Raw genomic sequence first — 17,984 nt, 5'->3', positions numbered from 1 at the left:
CTAATAAAAATCTTTTTTGAAAAATGAGATCTAGGGCCTCCCTGCTGGCGCAGCGGTTGAGCGCTGGGTTGCGAAGCTGCCCGCAGCCTCTGCAGCACCGGTTTGATCCCCGGCTGCTCCCCGGCCATCGGAGGAGGGTCCCACATGGCGCGCAGACCTCTCCTGCCGCCTGCTGCTCCCCTCAGCAGTGTACTTCGGTCCTTCTGCCTGCTCTGCTCCCCGCTCTGGCTCTGGTGAATTCTCTCGCCCTCCCGCGCTTCTGACTGTACCCAGTGCTTGTATAAATAAATAAATAATTCTTTAAAAAAATATATAGGAAAAAAAAAAGAGAAAAGAAAAAAAATTTTAAAAAAAAGAAAAGAAAAATGAAATCTAAACTTTTTTTAGTGTTGAATTTTCATATTTTTCTTACAGTTAAAAATATGGAATTACATACTGACTGGGCAGAATGACCCTTCTTTGGGTTACTCTACAGCTCCAAGGAAAGGACAAAGGGAGGAGGATGGTAACGAGCGCCCAGTACCTGGAGAACAGCAGGCCTGCGGGGGGCACAGCTATGGCCACCCTCTGGTCATAAATTCTTGCACTATCTTGAGAGTTTCTATTACTACTCACATCCTTCAAGTTAGTTTATTATTTTATTCTTCTGTAATCTTTGATCTATCATGGTAAACAAAATACTTAAAATTTAGGACAATCACTATCTATTGACACTTAAGCTGAATGGCCAGAGGATTCAGAAAGTACTAAAATTCTTAGAAGTGCCATGTAGAGAATCAGTACTTTTAAACCAAAGTCATGTTTAAAGACTTATATTTACCAGTTATAACCAAGAGCAGTGTCATAAATGTTTCTGCACAGTCTGGAACTTTCAACTCATCCACATCAGAGATATCCTTATATTGAGATATCCAGGCAGCTTCTGATGAAAGCATTGAGTCCATTTTTTGAAGAGCGACTGATATGCAGAGAAAAGGATCATATCAACTGCGTATTTATAGTCATTCCTAATTTTTCAACTTAAAACTTTTTAAGAATTATGACTTTCTTCTTTTTCTTTTTTTTTTTTAAACATTTATTTATGCATACAAGAGCTGGGGTACAGGCCAGAGTTGTGGGGGGTGAGAGGATTCACCAGAGACAGAGTGGAGAACAGAACAGATGGATTGACTGAAATACATTGCCAAAGAGAGCAGCGGGCAAGTGAAGAGAGGTCTGCTGTGCCATGTGGGTAGCTCCCTGGCCCGGGATTGAACTTGTGCTACAGTGCTGTGGCAAGCTTCATGGATTTCGTCTTAACCCCTTGCACCACCAGTGAGGCCCCTAGAATTATGACTTTTCTATTAAAAACAAAAAAACTAGGGCCTTCTTGGTGGCCTAGAGGTTAAGTGTCAGCACCATGAGGCCTGAGTTCAGTCCCTCCCCAGGGAGCTAACCCACATGGTGCAACAGACCTCTTCTGTCTCGCCTGCTGCTCCCCTTAGCAGTGTATTTCAGTAAATCCTCCTGTTCTCACCATTCTGTCTCTGGAAAATCCTCTCACACACAAACACCTCTGGCCTACACCCCAATTCTTCTATGCATAAATAAGTAAAAAATAAATCTTTAAGGAAAAAAACTCACTAGATGAATTATATTTAACTTGCTCTGTTTTAAGGTTAAACAAAATATTTCATCCCTACCCTACTCCAAAATGTTCAAAATATATCAACTAGACAAGCTATTTTCAAAATGATTCTACCAAGAAAACAAATATTATATATAAACTCTATAAAACAGTTAACTGTATACTGGCTAGAAACATGTAGACTGCAATTCCAGAAAAAAACTGAAGTTTGATGGGAAGAATATAAAATGATCTCTGAAGGCAACTTCTTAAACTCTGAACAAGAAGTTATATAGCTCTCATTTCTACCCGGACCCAGAGTAGAAAAACACCAAAATTTTATATATACATATAAATCTCTCCCTACCCTCTAACCACTTTAGCACTTACATTTTCTCTCCACAGTCAGCCATCTCTGAAAACAAGTTTCCTCTGATAGGATATGCATACAGTTAGCCAAAGTGCCATGATAGCCATGAACACTGTGGAGCTCCCTTTCGAACAAAAGCACCTCATCCACCAAATGACAGAAGAGATTGTCATCATAGAGAAGACAAGGAATATCAGCAGCTAACTTCTCAAGAACCAGCATCACGAGGCCCCGAGAAAATTCAAGCTAAAAGAAATATATAGCATAAGGTACTGTAAATGACAAGTTATTCACAGATACATACAACTCTAAACTGTAATGCTTAAGACTAAGTCTCTTACCCTTGCATTTACCAAAGTGCCTGCTTTGTCTAATATTGGCTGAATCTTCTCATCCAGAAACTGAGTGTGGTTCCCAATCCACATAAGTACCTGAGCCAAGTACCACTCAGGCTGAGAAAGGAAGTAAAACAGAATTCTTAAGTCATTCCAACTAGAAAGTTAAAAGGCTCTCTTTAATTCTATACAAACAGCAATTATAAAAATTAGTTGAAAAATTCCTGTATGTCATAGTACAATTTCTACTTTGAAATCATTTAAGGCTTAATAATCAAATATTTCCCAGTGTACTCCCAACAAAGTCCAATAATATAGCTTAGTCCGGGGCCTCCCGTGGTGGCGCAGGCAGTTGAGCGCAGCGCTGTGAGGCTGTCCGCAGCCTCTGCAGCGCCTGTTAGATGCTGGCTGGCCCACGAGGGTCCCACATGGGGCGGCAGACCTCTCCTGTCTCACTCACTGCTCCCCTCAGCAGTGTGTTTCAGTCACTCTGCCTGTTCTGTTCCCTGTTCTGTCTCTGGTGTATCCTCTCACCCTTCCACAAATCTGGCCTGTACCCCGGTTCTTATATAAATAAATAAATCTCTAAATATATATATATATATATATATATATATAGCTTAGTCCCATAAATTTATGACATATAATTATAATTTATACTTAAAATTTATAATGCCAATGACTTAATTTGCACTGCAGGACTAGCCCTGAACCCACAAATACTCCAAAAAACCACAGTGAGCCAGGGCAGCAGACCTATTACTAATTTTTTATTAAAATCCCCGAGGCACCCAACACAGGGCCCCAAAGCAGCTTTAATAATAGACAACATACAGCACATTTTTCTTGTATTGCCATGTAATCAAATCTGAGGCTGCTGTTCACTAAAAAAAAAGAAAAAAAAATTTATAATGCCATATGTATTTAAACCTAGCACTTTAAAAATATCCAAACTAAGTTTTAAACATTATTTTCTTCTGCCCTTTTTTCCCCCCCAAAAAATTTAAATGTGGCTGGTCTGCATTACAAGAATTACATATGCTTTAAATACAGGTATAATTATCAAAATAATTTTTAATATGAAGCATTTTAAATTGTCTCTAGAGAATGTCCTATAAAAGTTTTATTGGGAAGGGATTCAAAAATATTTACTGAATGGTAAATCCCTGTTGTGTGAATAAAAAAATGACTGCAGAACTGTCTCTAATATCAAGAACTAGAGTTTAGGCTCTGAAATCATTGGGACCACACTTCAAAAAAAACATAATTCACAATTTCCCTCCTTCAAAGTATTACTAGCTCTCTACAACTTTAGATTTATTGCTTTGTTTTACTTAGTGAATTGCTTCCACACTTCTTTCCACCACACCTTATCTCTCTCTCACAATTATTAGCACCAGTACCTATATTCAAAAGTTAATTCTCGGCCCTCCCCGGTGGCGCAGTGGTTGAGCGCTGGGCTGCAAAGCTGCCCGCAGCCTCTGCAGTGCCAGTTCAATCCCTGGCCACCGGGCGAGGGTCCCACATGGCGCGCAGACCTCTCCTGCCACCTGCTGCTCCCCTCAGCAGTGTACTTCATCCGTCTGCCTGCTCTGCCTGTCCGTCTCCCCGCTCTGGCTCTGGTGAATTCTCTCACCCTCCCGCGCTTCTGACTGTACCCAGTGCTTGTATAAATAAATAAATCTTTAAAAAATAAATAAATCAATGTGGATCCAGTACTGCAGTAATGCTACAGTACACCCAAAGGGAAACTAGAAATTAGTCAGATAGTGTGCTGATGAGTGAGCTGACTCCTACAATTTATCAACACAAGTTTGAAAATATATCTATTTAAGACAGTGACAAAACAGGAATTTATTTCTTTTGTTATTCTCCCCATCTTGCAGATGAGGAAATGATGTTCACCAAGGCTAATTATTTATCCAAAGTGACTCATTTAGCAAGGTATAGAGCATAGGTTTGCCTCATTCTAGAGGCTCTTTTTTTTTTTTTTGTCAAGATTTATTCTATATATTTACGCATACAGAGCTGGGGTGTAGGCTAGAGGTATGGGGGTGAGGATTCACCAAAGACAGAGTGGGGAGCAGAACAGGTGGATCTACTGAAATACACTGCTGAGGGGAGCAGCAGGTGAGACAGAAGAGGTCTGCTGTGCCATGTGGCTCCCTGGCCAAGGATCGAACTCGTGCTGCAGATAGCTTTGGAGTGCTGGGACCTAACCCCTTGCACCACCAGGGAGGCCCCGGAATTTATTTCTTTTGAGGAAAAAAATGTGAATAGAAACTCAGATTTTATCTTAAATTAGCAAAAGTACAGACATTATTAACATTTGCTATTAATAAATATCAAGGACAAGAACTGACAAAGCATACCTTGCTTAGCATATTAGTCTGTCGGTTCCCTCTGAAGTGATATCTGAACCGCTTCTGAAGGGGAGTCAGCATAATCTGGATGGGCAGGATGACAGAAGGGGATGCAGGAAGAGAGTATTTTTCTGGGAGGTGTTTTGGCTCAGTAAATAATTCATCTCTGACATAGTCAAGTCAAGAAAAAAGAAATGCAAACGTACACACGTGTATATATATATATATATATGTATAGATGTGCATATGTATGTATGTGTATACATACAATAACTTTTTCCAACCAAAGTACTTTATCCTAAGTAAAATTAGTCTAATTATAATACAGATATGTATATAGTCTAATTTAATGTAGTCTAACTTTACATTGTGATTTCAATACAGTATATAAAGTTATTAGAATTAATCTCCCCCAAAATAAATGAATTTAAGTAATTATTTTATAGCACTAAGGTTTCCTCCGATTGCCCATTTTTTTCTGTTAAGTTAGTCATGTATTTCAGAACTCACAGCCCTCTCACCCAAGTGTAATTCACTTTGAAAGAGAACAGTCCACCACTTCATGGGCACATATAGATTAAGTCTAAACCTTGAATTCCTATTTGGCTTCCTAGCTACTTTAGAAAAGTTTTACTCTCCAGCCACAAAACCACTCTAGTAAAAGGAAATTTTACTAAGTTTTTAACTCTGACAGAGATACGAGGTTTGTAGTTTCAGAAGTTGACAAAACAGTGTCTCCAGGTTACTGTGTATTTCAGGGGCACTGGCCAGTCGAGTTAAGCCAGCAGTTTGAGCCTGAGGGGGTGTAATGAATGGCCAATGAAGCTGTGCTAAAATTTCTTCAAAATCGCTGTAACAAAAAAAAAAAACCACACACATATTTCAGTAAAATGATTACCAAATAAACACCTGGAGCATTTACCGTGAAATATGGATAAATTTTTTACCTTGTAAGCTTGTCCTTAAGAATTTTATGCCAGAATTTAACAGTGGCTCTCACAAATCCAAGAAGATGAGTACAGGATGATTCTTGAAGCTTAATATCAAGTTCTGCCATAGACACCAGAGTAGAGGCTGCTTCTGGGACATTATTGGTCATCAGATATTGCTGAATGTTATCACTGCAAAACAAGATAAAACAAACTATTAAGGACATTTTTTCAAAATAATTCCCAATTCAGAAAAGCTGCTTCTACCTTCGGTTTTACATAATAGAATAAAGTACCACCTTGAGGGGGCTTATTTACCTGATACAAGTCTCTGGGACCCTGGAGTCTTCAAATTCAGCATTCCTCTAGAGCAGCCAGTAAATAATCAGGACACCTTCCTCCACCTCTCCCTTTCCACTCCTCCCAACAGAACAGACTTGCCCTTTGTCACATTCCCTCAGGCACAACTCATTTCTGGTCAGTCTTTCTCTCTTTTTTTTTTTTTTTTGGGGGGGGGTGTAGGACCCTCGCGGCGGTGGGGGAACAAACCGGCACTGCAGAGGCCACGGGCAGCCTCGCACTGGGCCAGTTTTATTTAAAACTGAAATGTTTCTTTTGATAAAAATACCATAGTCCACATATTCATCTAAGAATAAGGATTAAAATATAACCTTTTCAATAATTAATCTCAATTCAGGAGTCGCCCCCTGCAGGCAATCTGAAGTAAGGCAGCCTACCTGTATTCCACCCAGGCACTTGGCCTCTGTGCTGAATGGTGACTGTGCTGGGACTGTAGTCTCTGATGTGCTGCTGCAGCTATGATCTGGGGTAGGTGCGCCTTCCTCAGAGTAGGAATGTGTTCTCACCCTGCCACTATACATTAGTATTTTTCCTCTCCTTCCATGAGGTGCTTTTTTTCCCACTATCACTGCTTCAAGCCTCCATAAGGATATTAAGCTTATGTTTGTGTTATTCTGTTTGTCAGCCCTTTTGGCTATCTCCTACTTTTACTTTTCTCATTTTTCTCCTTTCCTAAGCATTTTTATTAAAATGCCCAACAGATTTTGAAATTTATAGCTATTATCATTTGAAAACACTCTTTTTCCCCTTGGGTGTCAATAAACCCTCCATTTCTAAATTAAGGCCAGCAGTTCTTTGCAGGCTTGTGCGGGTGGTAAGCAAACCTGAGTGACAACTCTTGTATAAGGTTCTTTCCTGTATGTTATGTCAAGTTACCTAAAAACTTCTCAATGACTTTCCACTTCTAAAAATTATAAATCCAAATAAGTATTATATTAAAATAAAAACTACCATGTTTAAGAAATGTACAAATGTTACAAAAGAATTTAAAATGTATATGTAGCCACAGAATCAGGGGTACTGCTTAATAGGAGAGATCCCCATACAATCTGAAGCATGAGTGGCATTTAAATTATAGGCAAAGCCAGGGTAGTAAGTTTCCTTCATAATGATTACTCCTATACTATAATATTCAGGCAACAAAATTAATATGAAGATGTGAGTTCTGAAAAAAAGTGACTTTAAGAGAGAAGGTGCTACAGAATTTAAAAAAACAGGTCATTAGAGGGAAATTAGGAAATAAGAAAATCTCAGAAGCCCAAAAGAAAGCTAGAAATAGAGATGTATCACCAAAGTCCTAAGGAAAAGTATACATTATTTTAAAAAGAGAGGAGTAACTATGCTCTACTTGATTATGAATTTGATTTCTATGTTTAATATGATTCCCTGGGCATATTACTCTTTGAAGAATTCAGACATCAAGAAAAGGTTATTCTGGGCCTCCCCGGTGGCGCAGAGGTTGAGCGCTGGGTTGCGAAGCTGCCCGCAGCCTCTGCGGCGCCAGTTCGATCCCCGGCTGCTCCCCGGCCAACGGCGGAGGGTCCCATATGGCGCGCAGACCTCTCCTGCCGCCCGCTGCTCCCCTCAGCAGTGTACTTCGGTCCTTCTGCCTGCTCTGCTCCCCGCTCTGGCTCTGGTGAATTCTCTCACCCTCCCGCGCTTCTGACTGTACCCAGCGCATGTGTAAACGAACAAACAAACAAATAAATAAAAAATACATGCCTCTTTAAAAAAAAAAAAAGAAAAGGTTATTCACAACCATAGTACCATTTTAGTTAATCTATTACTTTGTACTATAAGAGTAAAGCATTTAAATAACTGATTTTATTTAATAAGGTTGTTTTAATGCTTCTTACTGGTATTTTCTTTCAGAGCAGTGGGGAAAATGAAGTAAAATAAACAAGGTATAAAATTCCTTCACTGTATATAATTTATCTGAACAAGTTGTTTAAGTTAATTTCTGGAATTGCTCTAACACTATAATCTTAGGCATATCACTTTATCTATAATTGTAAAATTCCTCATTTTTTTTTTAAAGATTTATTTATTTATACAAGAACTGGGGTACAGGCCAGATGCGCAGGAGGGTGAGAGGATTCACCAGAGACAGAGCGGGAGCAGAACAGGCAGACGGACTGAAGACACTGCTGAGGGGAGCAGAGGAGAGGCAGGAGAACTCGCTGTGCCACCAGGGAGGCCTAAAAATTCCTCATTGATGCAAAACCAAGCTTCTCATACTGAACAGATAGATAAAATTCTTTAAAATTTTCGGAAATATATGCAGGACAAAACAAAATATTTTAACTATGATACATTTGAAACAGGATATTAAGACTCTCAAGATAGGGCCTTCCCAGTGGTGCAGCGGTTGAGCGCTGGGTTGCGAATCTGCCCACAGCCTCTGCAGCACCGGTTCTATCCCCAGCTGCTCCCCGGCCACCGGAGGAGGGTCCCACTTGGCGCGCAGACCTCTCCTGCCGCCCGCTGCTCCCCTCAGCAGTGTACCTCGGTCCTTCTGCCTGCTCTGCTCCCTGCTCTGGCTCTGGTGAATTCTCTCACGCTCCCACGCTTTTGACTATACCCAGTGCTTGTATAAATAAATAAATAAATTAAAAAAAAAAAAAAAGACTCTCAGATAATTTCCCCCCCTCAAATCTTCCAAACAACATCAATGATTGCTAATAGCTTTGTAGCAAGAGTAATTAAAACAAAACAAAGCAAGGATGAAATACCACAGTTGGGAGGGGGCTGAGAAGCCATGTTATGAAATCAACCCCCCAAATAAAGAAGTTTTTTCCCCTACTCACAAGGTACAGAAATGTTAGTCATCTAAGACTACTATATAGCTCCTACTAGATGATTCCCATGAAAATATTTGAAATTATAGAGAAAACAATCCATTTAATTAAGTCTCCCTCCCTAAAAAGTAAAAATAAAGAGGAATAATACCACACTGAGGGTTTGTTTTACTAACTTGACATTATAAAAATAGTTATGTGTTCACAATACATCTATAGGAATTAAAATTTTTACTTAGATTATTTCCTTTCAAATGCAAATTAAGCTCCCTGAAAAGTTTATGTTCATTTATAATAAAGGAAAAGAATCATTATCATAATGCTATTTTCATAACAACTGGTAAAATTACATTATTATAATCTTTAATTAACTCAATTATTTAATGGCATGCATGCACTCTCTAAGACAGAGTCTCAAAGGAAAATAATAATTATGAGAACAAAGAGGCCCATTTTACCTTAGTTCTTCAATTTGTGAAATCCATTTAAGGTAAGCAAGATGACGTTCAGTCTCTTCAATTTGATTAATCATGGCCCCAAGATCATCCATCCAGGGCTGTGCGGTCAGCAAATGGCTATTAATGGAACTGAAGAGATGAGTTTCTTGCTCCAGAAACTGATTTAGGAATTGCTTTGATTCTTCTGCATTTCTTAAGGCACTCTGAATTCTTTTAGGGATTTCTGATGAAATTGTAAGTACCTGAACATGCCAAAAAAAAAGGGGAACAGCAGCCATCAGATGAAATTTTCATAACCTTTTTTTATTAGTTCATTACTTTTAAAATACATGTTTGTTCTGATATAATTGAAAATTGTCAATTGAAAGTTTTGGGTTTTTTTTAAGATTTATTTATTCATGCACACAAGAGCTGGGGTACAGGCCAGAGATGTGGGGGGTGAGAAAATTCACCAGAAACAAGAGTAGGGAACAGAACAGGCGGATTGACTGAAATACACTACTGAGGGGAGCAGCGGGCAAGTCAGGAGAGGTCTGCTGTGCCCTGTGGGTAGCTCCTGGCCGGCCGAGGATTGAACTCTTGTCAAACTTGTGCTGCAGTGGCTGCAGATCGCTTCATAGTGCTGTGCTTGAACCCCTTGCACCACGAGGGAGGCCCTAAACGCTTTTAAAAGCAAGGTTTGACTTTTGCATCCTGTGCCAACCAAACTGAAATGTGAAATGTTGTGTTTGGAGAAGTGTAGGGAAAGAGTCCATCAGCAGCCCACTAATAAAGATTTATGCATCTGCCTTCTTGAAGGGCCCATTTTCAGAAAGTCCAGTCAGAGGACATTTACATGATTTATCTAATTGTTTTCCTTCAAAAACAAATAAAGTTCTGATTCTGAAAGTCTAGGTATCCATATTTTGTAAGTTTCCTAAGTGAGTCTGATTCAAGCCCAGCTTGAGAACCACTGACATGAGAAGATGGTAACTGGTAATGTCTGTAGATATGGTACTTATCAAATGAAATTTTCTTATGGCATATGGAAAAGCATAGAAATATTAGACACCAGTACAATAAAAATATGGTACAGAGGAATTTCAATTCAATTATTACTGGTTAGACACTATCAGATACTGTGCTAGGGATAGACAGACAAATAAGACACAGCACAACTGGCCTTCAGCTCAGTTCATATGGAAGAGATATGAAGAAAATAATTCAAAGATTGGTAGTAATTCAATAAAAGAGATGTGCTATAGGGGCCTCCCTGGTGCCGCAAGGGGTTAAGATGCAACCTATGGAGCTGTCTGCAGCCTCTGCAGCACAGAGTTCCATCCCCCAGCCAGCCAGGGAGCAAACCACATGGTGCAGCAGACCTCTCCTGACTCGCCCGCTGCTCCCCTCAGCAGTGTACTTCAATCTGTCTGTTCTGTTCCCCACTCTGTCTCTGGTGAATCCTCTCACTCCCCACACCTCTGGCCTGTACCCCATCTCTTATATGCATAAATAAATCTTTGAAAAAAAAAAGAGATGTGCTGGGCCTCCCCTGGTGGCACAGCGGTTAAGCGCTGGGCTGAGAGGCTGCCCGCAGCCTCTGCAGCACTGGTTCATTCCCCAGCCGCCGGCAAAGGTCCCACAAATAAAAAAAAAAAAGAGATGTGCTATTGTATAATAGTGTTGTCAGACAGTGCTTCCTTAACCTGAATATAAACAGATCACCTGGAGATTTTGTTATGATGGAAATTCAGACTCAGCAGTTCTCATGCAGTAAATGAGAGTCTGCCTTTTTTTAATAAGCTCTAATTGCCTCAACATACAAGGCAATGGTTTTTGCATGGCTCATGCACAGATTCTGCAGGATAGGTGGTGAGACTTTTGAAGGAAACTTTGGAAGAGAAGGACATTCCAGGCAGAAGAAAAAGCTCAGTCATGATCAGAGAAAGCAAGCAGCTGAGCAGGGCACAGACTATAGTTCAAAGAAACACAGATGACCTGGACAGGTAGGGAGAAACAAGATCACAGGTGTATCTTGTGCCTTAGAAGAATGTGGGCTTTTTCCAGGCCAGTAGTGGAAAACCATCAACAGTTTTTTATTGTTTGTTTGTTTTTTAAAGATTTATTTATTTTTATACAAGAACTGCGGTACAGGCCAGATGCACATTAGGGTGAGAGGATTCACTGGAGATAGAGCAGGGAACAGAACAGGCAGACTGAAAAAATACACTGCTGAGGGGAGCAGAGGACGAGACAGGAGAGGTCTGCTGCGCCATGTGAAATTCTCGCTGGCTGGCTGGGATCGAACCCACACTGCAGAGGCTGTGGAGAGCTTCACAGTGTGGCGCTCAACCGCCTGCGCCAACAGGGAGGCCCATCCATCAACAGTTTTTAACAAGGGAATAATTCAGTTAGATTTATGATTTAGAAAGGTAATGTGGTAATTATGATTTTCTCATATTAATTCTATTAACAAAAACTGGAAACAGCAGAAATAACCATCAGTAAGGACTAGGTTAAATAAATTATATACAGCCATATGCGAATATCTTAATACCATTAAGAGGGCTAGATATAGATAGGTAGACAGAAACACGTAGACTATTATATTAACTGTTAAACACTAAGCTATGCATATTTTAAATATTTATGCTACATATAAAACAGATTTTAACTGTGTAATATATTTGCTTATTTTCATATAATAAAACTTCTGTGAGGAGTAAAAAAAGATAGTTAGAATAAACAGAGGATGGATAAAGTTCCATCAAATCCAAGAGAGAATGGTCCTAAATGACATGGTAGCGGCAGAGGTGAGAAAGTGGGAATGGCACACGAGATGTTTAGGAGAACTCAGATGTCTTGGTGATGGGGATAGAATGAGGATGATGGGAAACAATCTAGGAGGACTCCTAGTTTTCAGGTCTGATGGTGGTGCCATTATTCAAGATAGGGAAGCATTTTAAGAGATGGGTCAGGGCCTCCCTGGTGGAACAAGGGGTTAAAACACAACCTATGAAGCTATCTGCAGCCTCCGCAGCATGAGTTCGATCCCTGGCTGGCCAGGGAGCAACCCACATGGCGCAGCAGACCTCTCTTGACTCCCCTGCTGCTCCCTGCAGCAGTTTACTTTGGTCAATCTGCCTGTTCTGCTCCCCACTCTGTCTCTGGTGAATCCTCTCACCCCCCCCCCCACACCTCTGGCCTGTACCCCAGCTCTTGTATGCATAAAATAAATAAATCTTTAAAAATAAAAAATAAAAAAAATATTAACTATTAATGTGTTCAAAACATATCAGTAGAAACATTGTCCTTTACATAATTTGTAAAATATCTAACATACTATAGGTCACTGAACGTATTAAACAGTTCAAAATAATTAGACTATTTGTCACAATCTTTATCTTCAAAATCAAACAAGATTACTTACAATGTAAGTATACTAGCAGTATTATTTCAATGAGTTTTAATACTTGCCTGTTCTTCTAACTGCATTTTATTCTCTGTCATCTGTTCTATGAGTTTATCAAGTTTCTTTAAAGATTTAAGGTCATTTCCAACCTCCTTCTCGATAAATGCAGATACATAGGAAGAGAGATCATTATCTGTATCTTTGCTGACTTGCTCATCTTCAACAAGAGCTGAAATATTTATGTCACCTAAAATGAAAGAATTACAAGTAATACCACTAGATATGATGGAATTAAAAAATACAAGATATATATAATTTTTCCATTAGAGTATTTGTGTGTATATATACATCTATATAAATATACATATACATGTACACACACATATATACACAAAAATGCCAAATGAATAACTATAAAGCAATCTATTGACCTAGGACTTAAGCAAGAGCTGAGGAAATTCAGGATGAAGAAACTCCTCATGTCTGTCCTAATGACTACGATTTCAAAAGATGTTGGCATGACAGTACAGATCATCAAATTTCCAGAAGACTGTATCAACCCACTTTACTACTGCAGGGAAAAAAGGTCCAATTTGATTTTATTGATGCAGTTTTTATTAAAATTGTAATATATTTTCTGAATTTATAAGGAACCATATGGTATGGTCTAAAAAACACCAAAGGAAGACTCTGGTTTTTAAAAAATGTTTTTATAAAAGTATTAAAATATTTCAAGTATATGAAAAAAATCTGAAAGGGTGAACAAGGAACAAAAACTCCTTTCTATATATGTGTGGAGAAGTTTTTAACGCTTCAAAAGTCATTGTACACAGATGTCCACCATGTCAGAAACGGGGTAAGAGTGCGGGGGGAGAGAAGGCAAATTAAAGAAAATATATATTACTAGGAAAAGAATCAAAATAATTGAATTTGTATAATGTAAAGTGATTCTTTCCCTGGCAAATAAACTAAACTTGCTAGACATGGACCAATTTTATACTAGAGTTATTAAATGTGACAAAAACAGCTGACTGAAGCCACTTCTTGAGAAAAATGATAACAAAGGCAACATTTACTGTAACAGAGCAAACAGTGCCCAGTGAAAATAGGAATCCTGTATAGCTTCTGTCTCATCCTATTTAGTATGAGAGGTTTTCCAGAGTCCACCTCTTATTCTATGCCTGACAATCAGTCATTTCCTATATTTCACAAGTCAGTTTTTCACTCTATAAAACTCAATACTTTTTCCTCCACTATCCAGAATATTTGACATAATTTACCTCTCAATTTTTGTGAAATGGGCTGATTCAATTTTTTTTTATTTTCTCAATTTTCATTTAAACAAAACATTTCTAGTACAAACAATGTATTCAAAAGGTAATTATTTTCCTGTCTAAATTCACACACCAACCACACTGATTCTCTTTTCTAGCATCTCTAACTATACCTCCTGACCGACTGTGTCAGGTGGCTTTCTGAATGTGCACTGAACCCCAAAGAAACCTGAAGGCCCACAGCAGCTATTTGACAGAAAATAAGAGCGACAGACCATATCTGCCCTATCTTTCTCCTCCCACTTCAACCTAGTGTGCTAATAAGATAAGTTGTTTGCCTGTGATGTATCTGTTTCCATATGTAAGCTGTCCTCTTCTGGTTACTGATGGTTATGTCCTGGAAAAGTTTAGGAAGCCTGAAGTTTGGATCAACTTGATATAATGTATAATGGTAACTACATTTCACAGTGCAATCTTTTAGTCATTAAGTATATTTCAACCCTAGTCAGTTCACAACTTGAATTTATTCCACATATGGGTTTTAATCTCCCTAGATCTCAGCAGTATTTAAAAAAAAAAGGATTTAAAAAAAAAGTGTTCCTGAGAGAGAAAAATGGGGGAACAACAGAGCCTCTGGGGAAGCAATACTGGGTGAAATTCATTCTGCTCCTCCTTGGAGCTGCCCTTGTAAAACTTGACTCTGCCAAAAATGTGTTAAGAAAACAGCAATGAGCCTTATTACAAAATAACGGTCTACTTCTAATAACATGAAAGTATGAATATCTAAATAATGCCTAAATACCAAATGTAAGTATCAGATATTGACCAATTATTTATGTAAAGAATAGCAGAATATATACCAGTGTATTTAGAATTGGGTCTGTTCCTCCGCCACACACCAAAATCCCCAAATTTTCCTTTGTTCATATGCAATGAGAACCAGTGACCTGCTCATAGGAAGGCATAAAACTAGTATAAGTCTATGCCTCATTTTCCCAACCAAAAACTTTAAAATTTGCCAGGCCTATATTCCAAAGGCTGTAAATGAACTGAAATCCATGTTTCCCGAATCTCAATCCATTATTTTTATTGTTAAAAGAATTGATTGGTCTGGGACCTCCCTGGTGGTGCAACAGGTTGAGCACTGCGCTGCAAAGCTGTCCACAGCCTCTGCAGCGCAGGTTTGATTCCCCACCGGCCAGGGAGATACCCACATGGCATGACAGACCTCTCCTGCCTCGCCCGCTGCTCCCCTCAGCAGTGTCTTTGGTCCGTCTGCCTGTTCTGCTCCCAGCTCTGTCTCTGGTGAATTCTTTCACCCTCCTGCGCTTCTGGCCTGTACCCCAGTTCTTGTAGAAATAAATAAATCTTAAAAAAAAAAAAAAAAGAGGGCCTCCCTGGTGGCGCAGCGGTTGAGCGCTGGGCTGCGAAGCTGCCCGCAGCCTCTGCAGCGCCGGTTCGATCCCCGGCTGCTCCCCGGCCACCAGAGGAGGGTCCCACATGGCGCGCAGACCTCTCCTGCCGCCTGCTGCTCCCCTCAGCAGTGTACTTTGTTCCTTCTGCCTGCTCTGCTCCCCGCTCTGGCTCTGGTGAATTCTCTCACCCTCCCGCGCTTCTGACTGTACCCAGTGCTTGTATAAATAAATAAACAAACAAACAAACAAATAAAAAAAGAAAAAAGAAAAAGAATTGATTGGTCTGCATCAGTCTTTTTTTTAAAAGATTTATTTATTTATTTATTTATACAAGCACTGGGTATAGTCAGAAGCGCGGGAGGGTGAGAGAATCCACCAGAGCCAGAGCGGGGAACAGAACAGGCAGACCGACGAAATACACTGCTGAAGGGAGCAGCGGGCAAGACAGGAGAGGTCTGCCAAGCCATGTGGGACCCTCACCGGCGGCCGGGGATCGAACCAGCGCTGCAGAAGCTGAGGAAAGCTTCGCAGCTCAGTGCTCAACCGCTGCGCCACCAGGGGAGGCCCCTGCATCAGCCTTTATTAATACAAAAATCCAGCTACTATTCTGTATGGGAATCACAATGTCTTCTTTTTCAGTTTATCTTTTTTTTTTTTTTTTTCCCCCACAGAGGCATGTTCCATTTATTTATTTGTCTGCTTGTTTGTTTGTTTTGTTTATACATGCACTGGGCACAGTCAGAAGCGCGGGAGGGTGAGAGAACTCACCAGAGCCAGAGTGGGGAGCAGAGCAGGCAGAAGGACCGAAGTACACTGCTGAGGGGAGCAGCGGGCGGCAGGAGAGGTCTGCACGCCATGTGGGACCCTCCTCCGGTGGCCGGGGAGCAGCCGGGGATCGAACCGGCGCCGCAGGGGCCGCGGGCAGCCTCGCAACCCAGCGCTCAACCGCTGCGCCACCGGGGAGGCCCTTTTTCAGTTTATCTTAAATAAGACGTGAGTTATATGGGTGTAATAGCAGAGGCAAGGCTATATGTAAAGGGGATGTCTAGTGTATGCTAAGGTTGCTCAGGGAATAAATTCTATCTTCATTTTTTATTAAATTCTTTTGATATAACCATTTAAATGCAGAATATGATCTTAGTCAAATGACATTCTTTAAAATGACACAATGATGATTTTGGAATTTTCATGTCTCTCTGTTTTTCTGTAAAGAGCATGCACTCCTAGTCACTAAGAAGTTGACTGAGCCACCAAAGGAGGGACAAGGCCAAAGTCTATAATCTGTGTCTATCATTTTGCTAAAGTGATGGCCTGGTAGGCGTCAACTGCCCAAGCATGGGACAAAGGTGGAAAAAGGAAGGGCTTACCTGAGAGATATGGGGTACTTTTAAATCCTTTAAGGAAAAGGAACTGAGTTGTGATAGCTACAACTGTCAAGTGCTGTGGACTACTTAGAACTTTTTTTCTGAGGCAGGCTGTATAGGAAGCCATGTTAAGGGCAAACCTAACTCCTCAAGCCAATATGATAACATAGGTACTAATTCTCGTACCACTACTCATTCCCAGATTGTTTGCCATGATCAAAAAACCGATATCCACCAGGAGGGTCCCCCCCCCAAAAAAAAAGGTGTTTCTTTTCTCCTCGGTAAATTTCACTTCAGAAACCCCTGAACATTCCTTGATAGCCAAAGCCTGCCATGTTTAGTTCATTCAAGTAAAATAACAAATGTCCAGATCCCTGGAAGTAAGTAGGTAGTGGAGGAAGTGTCCTAAGTAGGAAGAGGAGGTATTAACCTTTTCCCTCTTTCTTGCCCAGTCCAAGATCCAGGAAACAAGGTATCTGTTGTGCTCTTCCTAGGTGAACTTTAAATTGCAAATTCACTGAAGGTATATGACTAAATATCATTTAATTCCTTTGAACTCAATTAAGGTGACCGTAATCTCTCCTACATCACTAGTTCCTCCAAAATCCTGATGGTTCATTAAAATAACGTCCAAGCATATCATATTCTACAATTTTATAGACAGAAACGTGTATGTAGTGACCATTAGCATTTAATACTATGCAAGCATACTGTACACAGAAAAAAACCCATACTTCATCTAAAAGATAACTGCTAAGGCCCTTCTTGGATGCAGACCCTGGAAGGCTGAGTTTTGGAGAGATAGCCGGGTAAAAGTGCTAGGGTAGTTGGAGTCAGCTTACTTTTCTCCTCCACATTCTTCCTTTCATCGCCACTTTCAGAGCAGCACTAAAGAGAGAGCAATGTGATCAACACGTTAGGATTGAAGGATAGGTGGCATTCATACAGGGATCCCAGAGAACATCTACCCGAGGATCTAGAGGTCCCAGACCCCTTCCCATGGAACCTTCCTAAAAGGCCAAGGCGATCTGATGAAGGCTCCAAAATGGGCCACCTCCACGGAGAGATCTGTGTCCTCTCACCGGGGTGGCCAGAGCCACATCACTGGGACCACCTCCCTGGGAGGTCTGTGCCATCTCCCCGGATTGCCAAGGCCATCTCCCGCGGGCCGCGGAACCCACGTCCCCAAAGCCACCCCACCGAAACAATTTCCCCTGGGGGATCTGTGCCACCTCACGGGGCCAAGCGTCCCCTGCCCGGGCTGTCAGGGGGGCCTCACCGCGGAGGCCGGAGCTTCGCCGATCTCGTCGGCCGAGGGCAT

At 40.6% G+C, this 17,984-nt stretch overlaps 1 protein-coding gene across 1 annotated transcript in view; it reads right to left on the bottom strand.

Moving 5' to 3' along the window:
• RINT1 (RAD50 interactor 1) overlaps positions 1-17,984 on the bottom strand; it is a gene marked incomplete at both ends in the record, with an annotated part of 26,102 nt that extends 8,118 nt beyond the window's left edge. Inside the window, 10 exons of the mRNA XM_084230066.1 lie at positions 821-958; positions 1,997-2,222; positions 2,318-2,428; positions 4,684-4,840; positions 5,375-5,524; positions 5,622-5,795; positions 9,220-9,461; positions 12,676-12,857; positions 17,506-17,551; positions 17,943-17,984. Of these exons, the coding sequence (XP_084086192.1) occupies positions 821-958; positions 1,997-2,222; positions 2,318-2,428; positions 4,684-4,840; positions 5,375-5,524; positions 5,622-5,795; positions 9,220-9,461; positions 12,676-12,857; positions 17,506-17,551; positions 17,943-17,984 (1,468 nt within the window). The remainder of the gene's footprint in view (positions 1-820; positions 959-1,996; positions 2,223-2,317; positions 2,429-4,683; positions 4,841-5,374; positions 5,525-5,621; positions 5,796-9,219; positions 9,462-12,675; positions 12,858-17,505; positions 17,552-17,942) is intronic.

The sequence above is a fragment of the Talpa europaea genome (assembly GCF_964194135.1).
Source record: "Talpa europaea genome assembly, chromosome: 3".
In the NCBI taxonomy this organism is placed as follows: Eukaryota; Metazoa; Chordata; class Mammalia; order Eulipotyphla; family Talpidae; genus Talpa; species Talpa europaea.
Note: the sequence above shows the minus strand (reverse complement) of the source record. Positions and strands in the feature narration are given on the sequence as shown.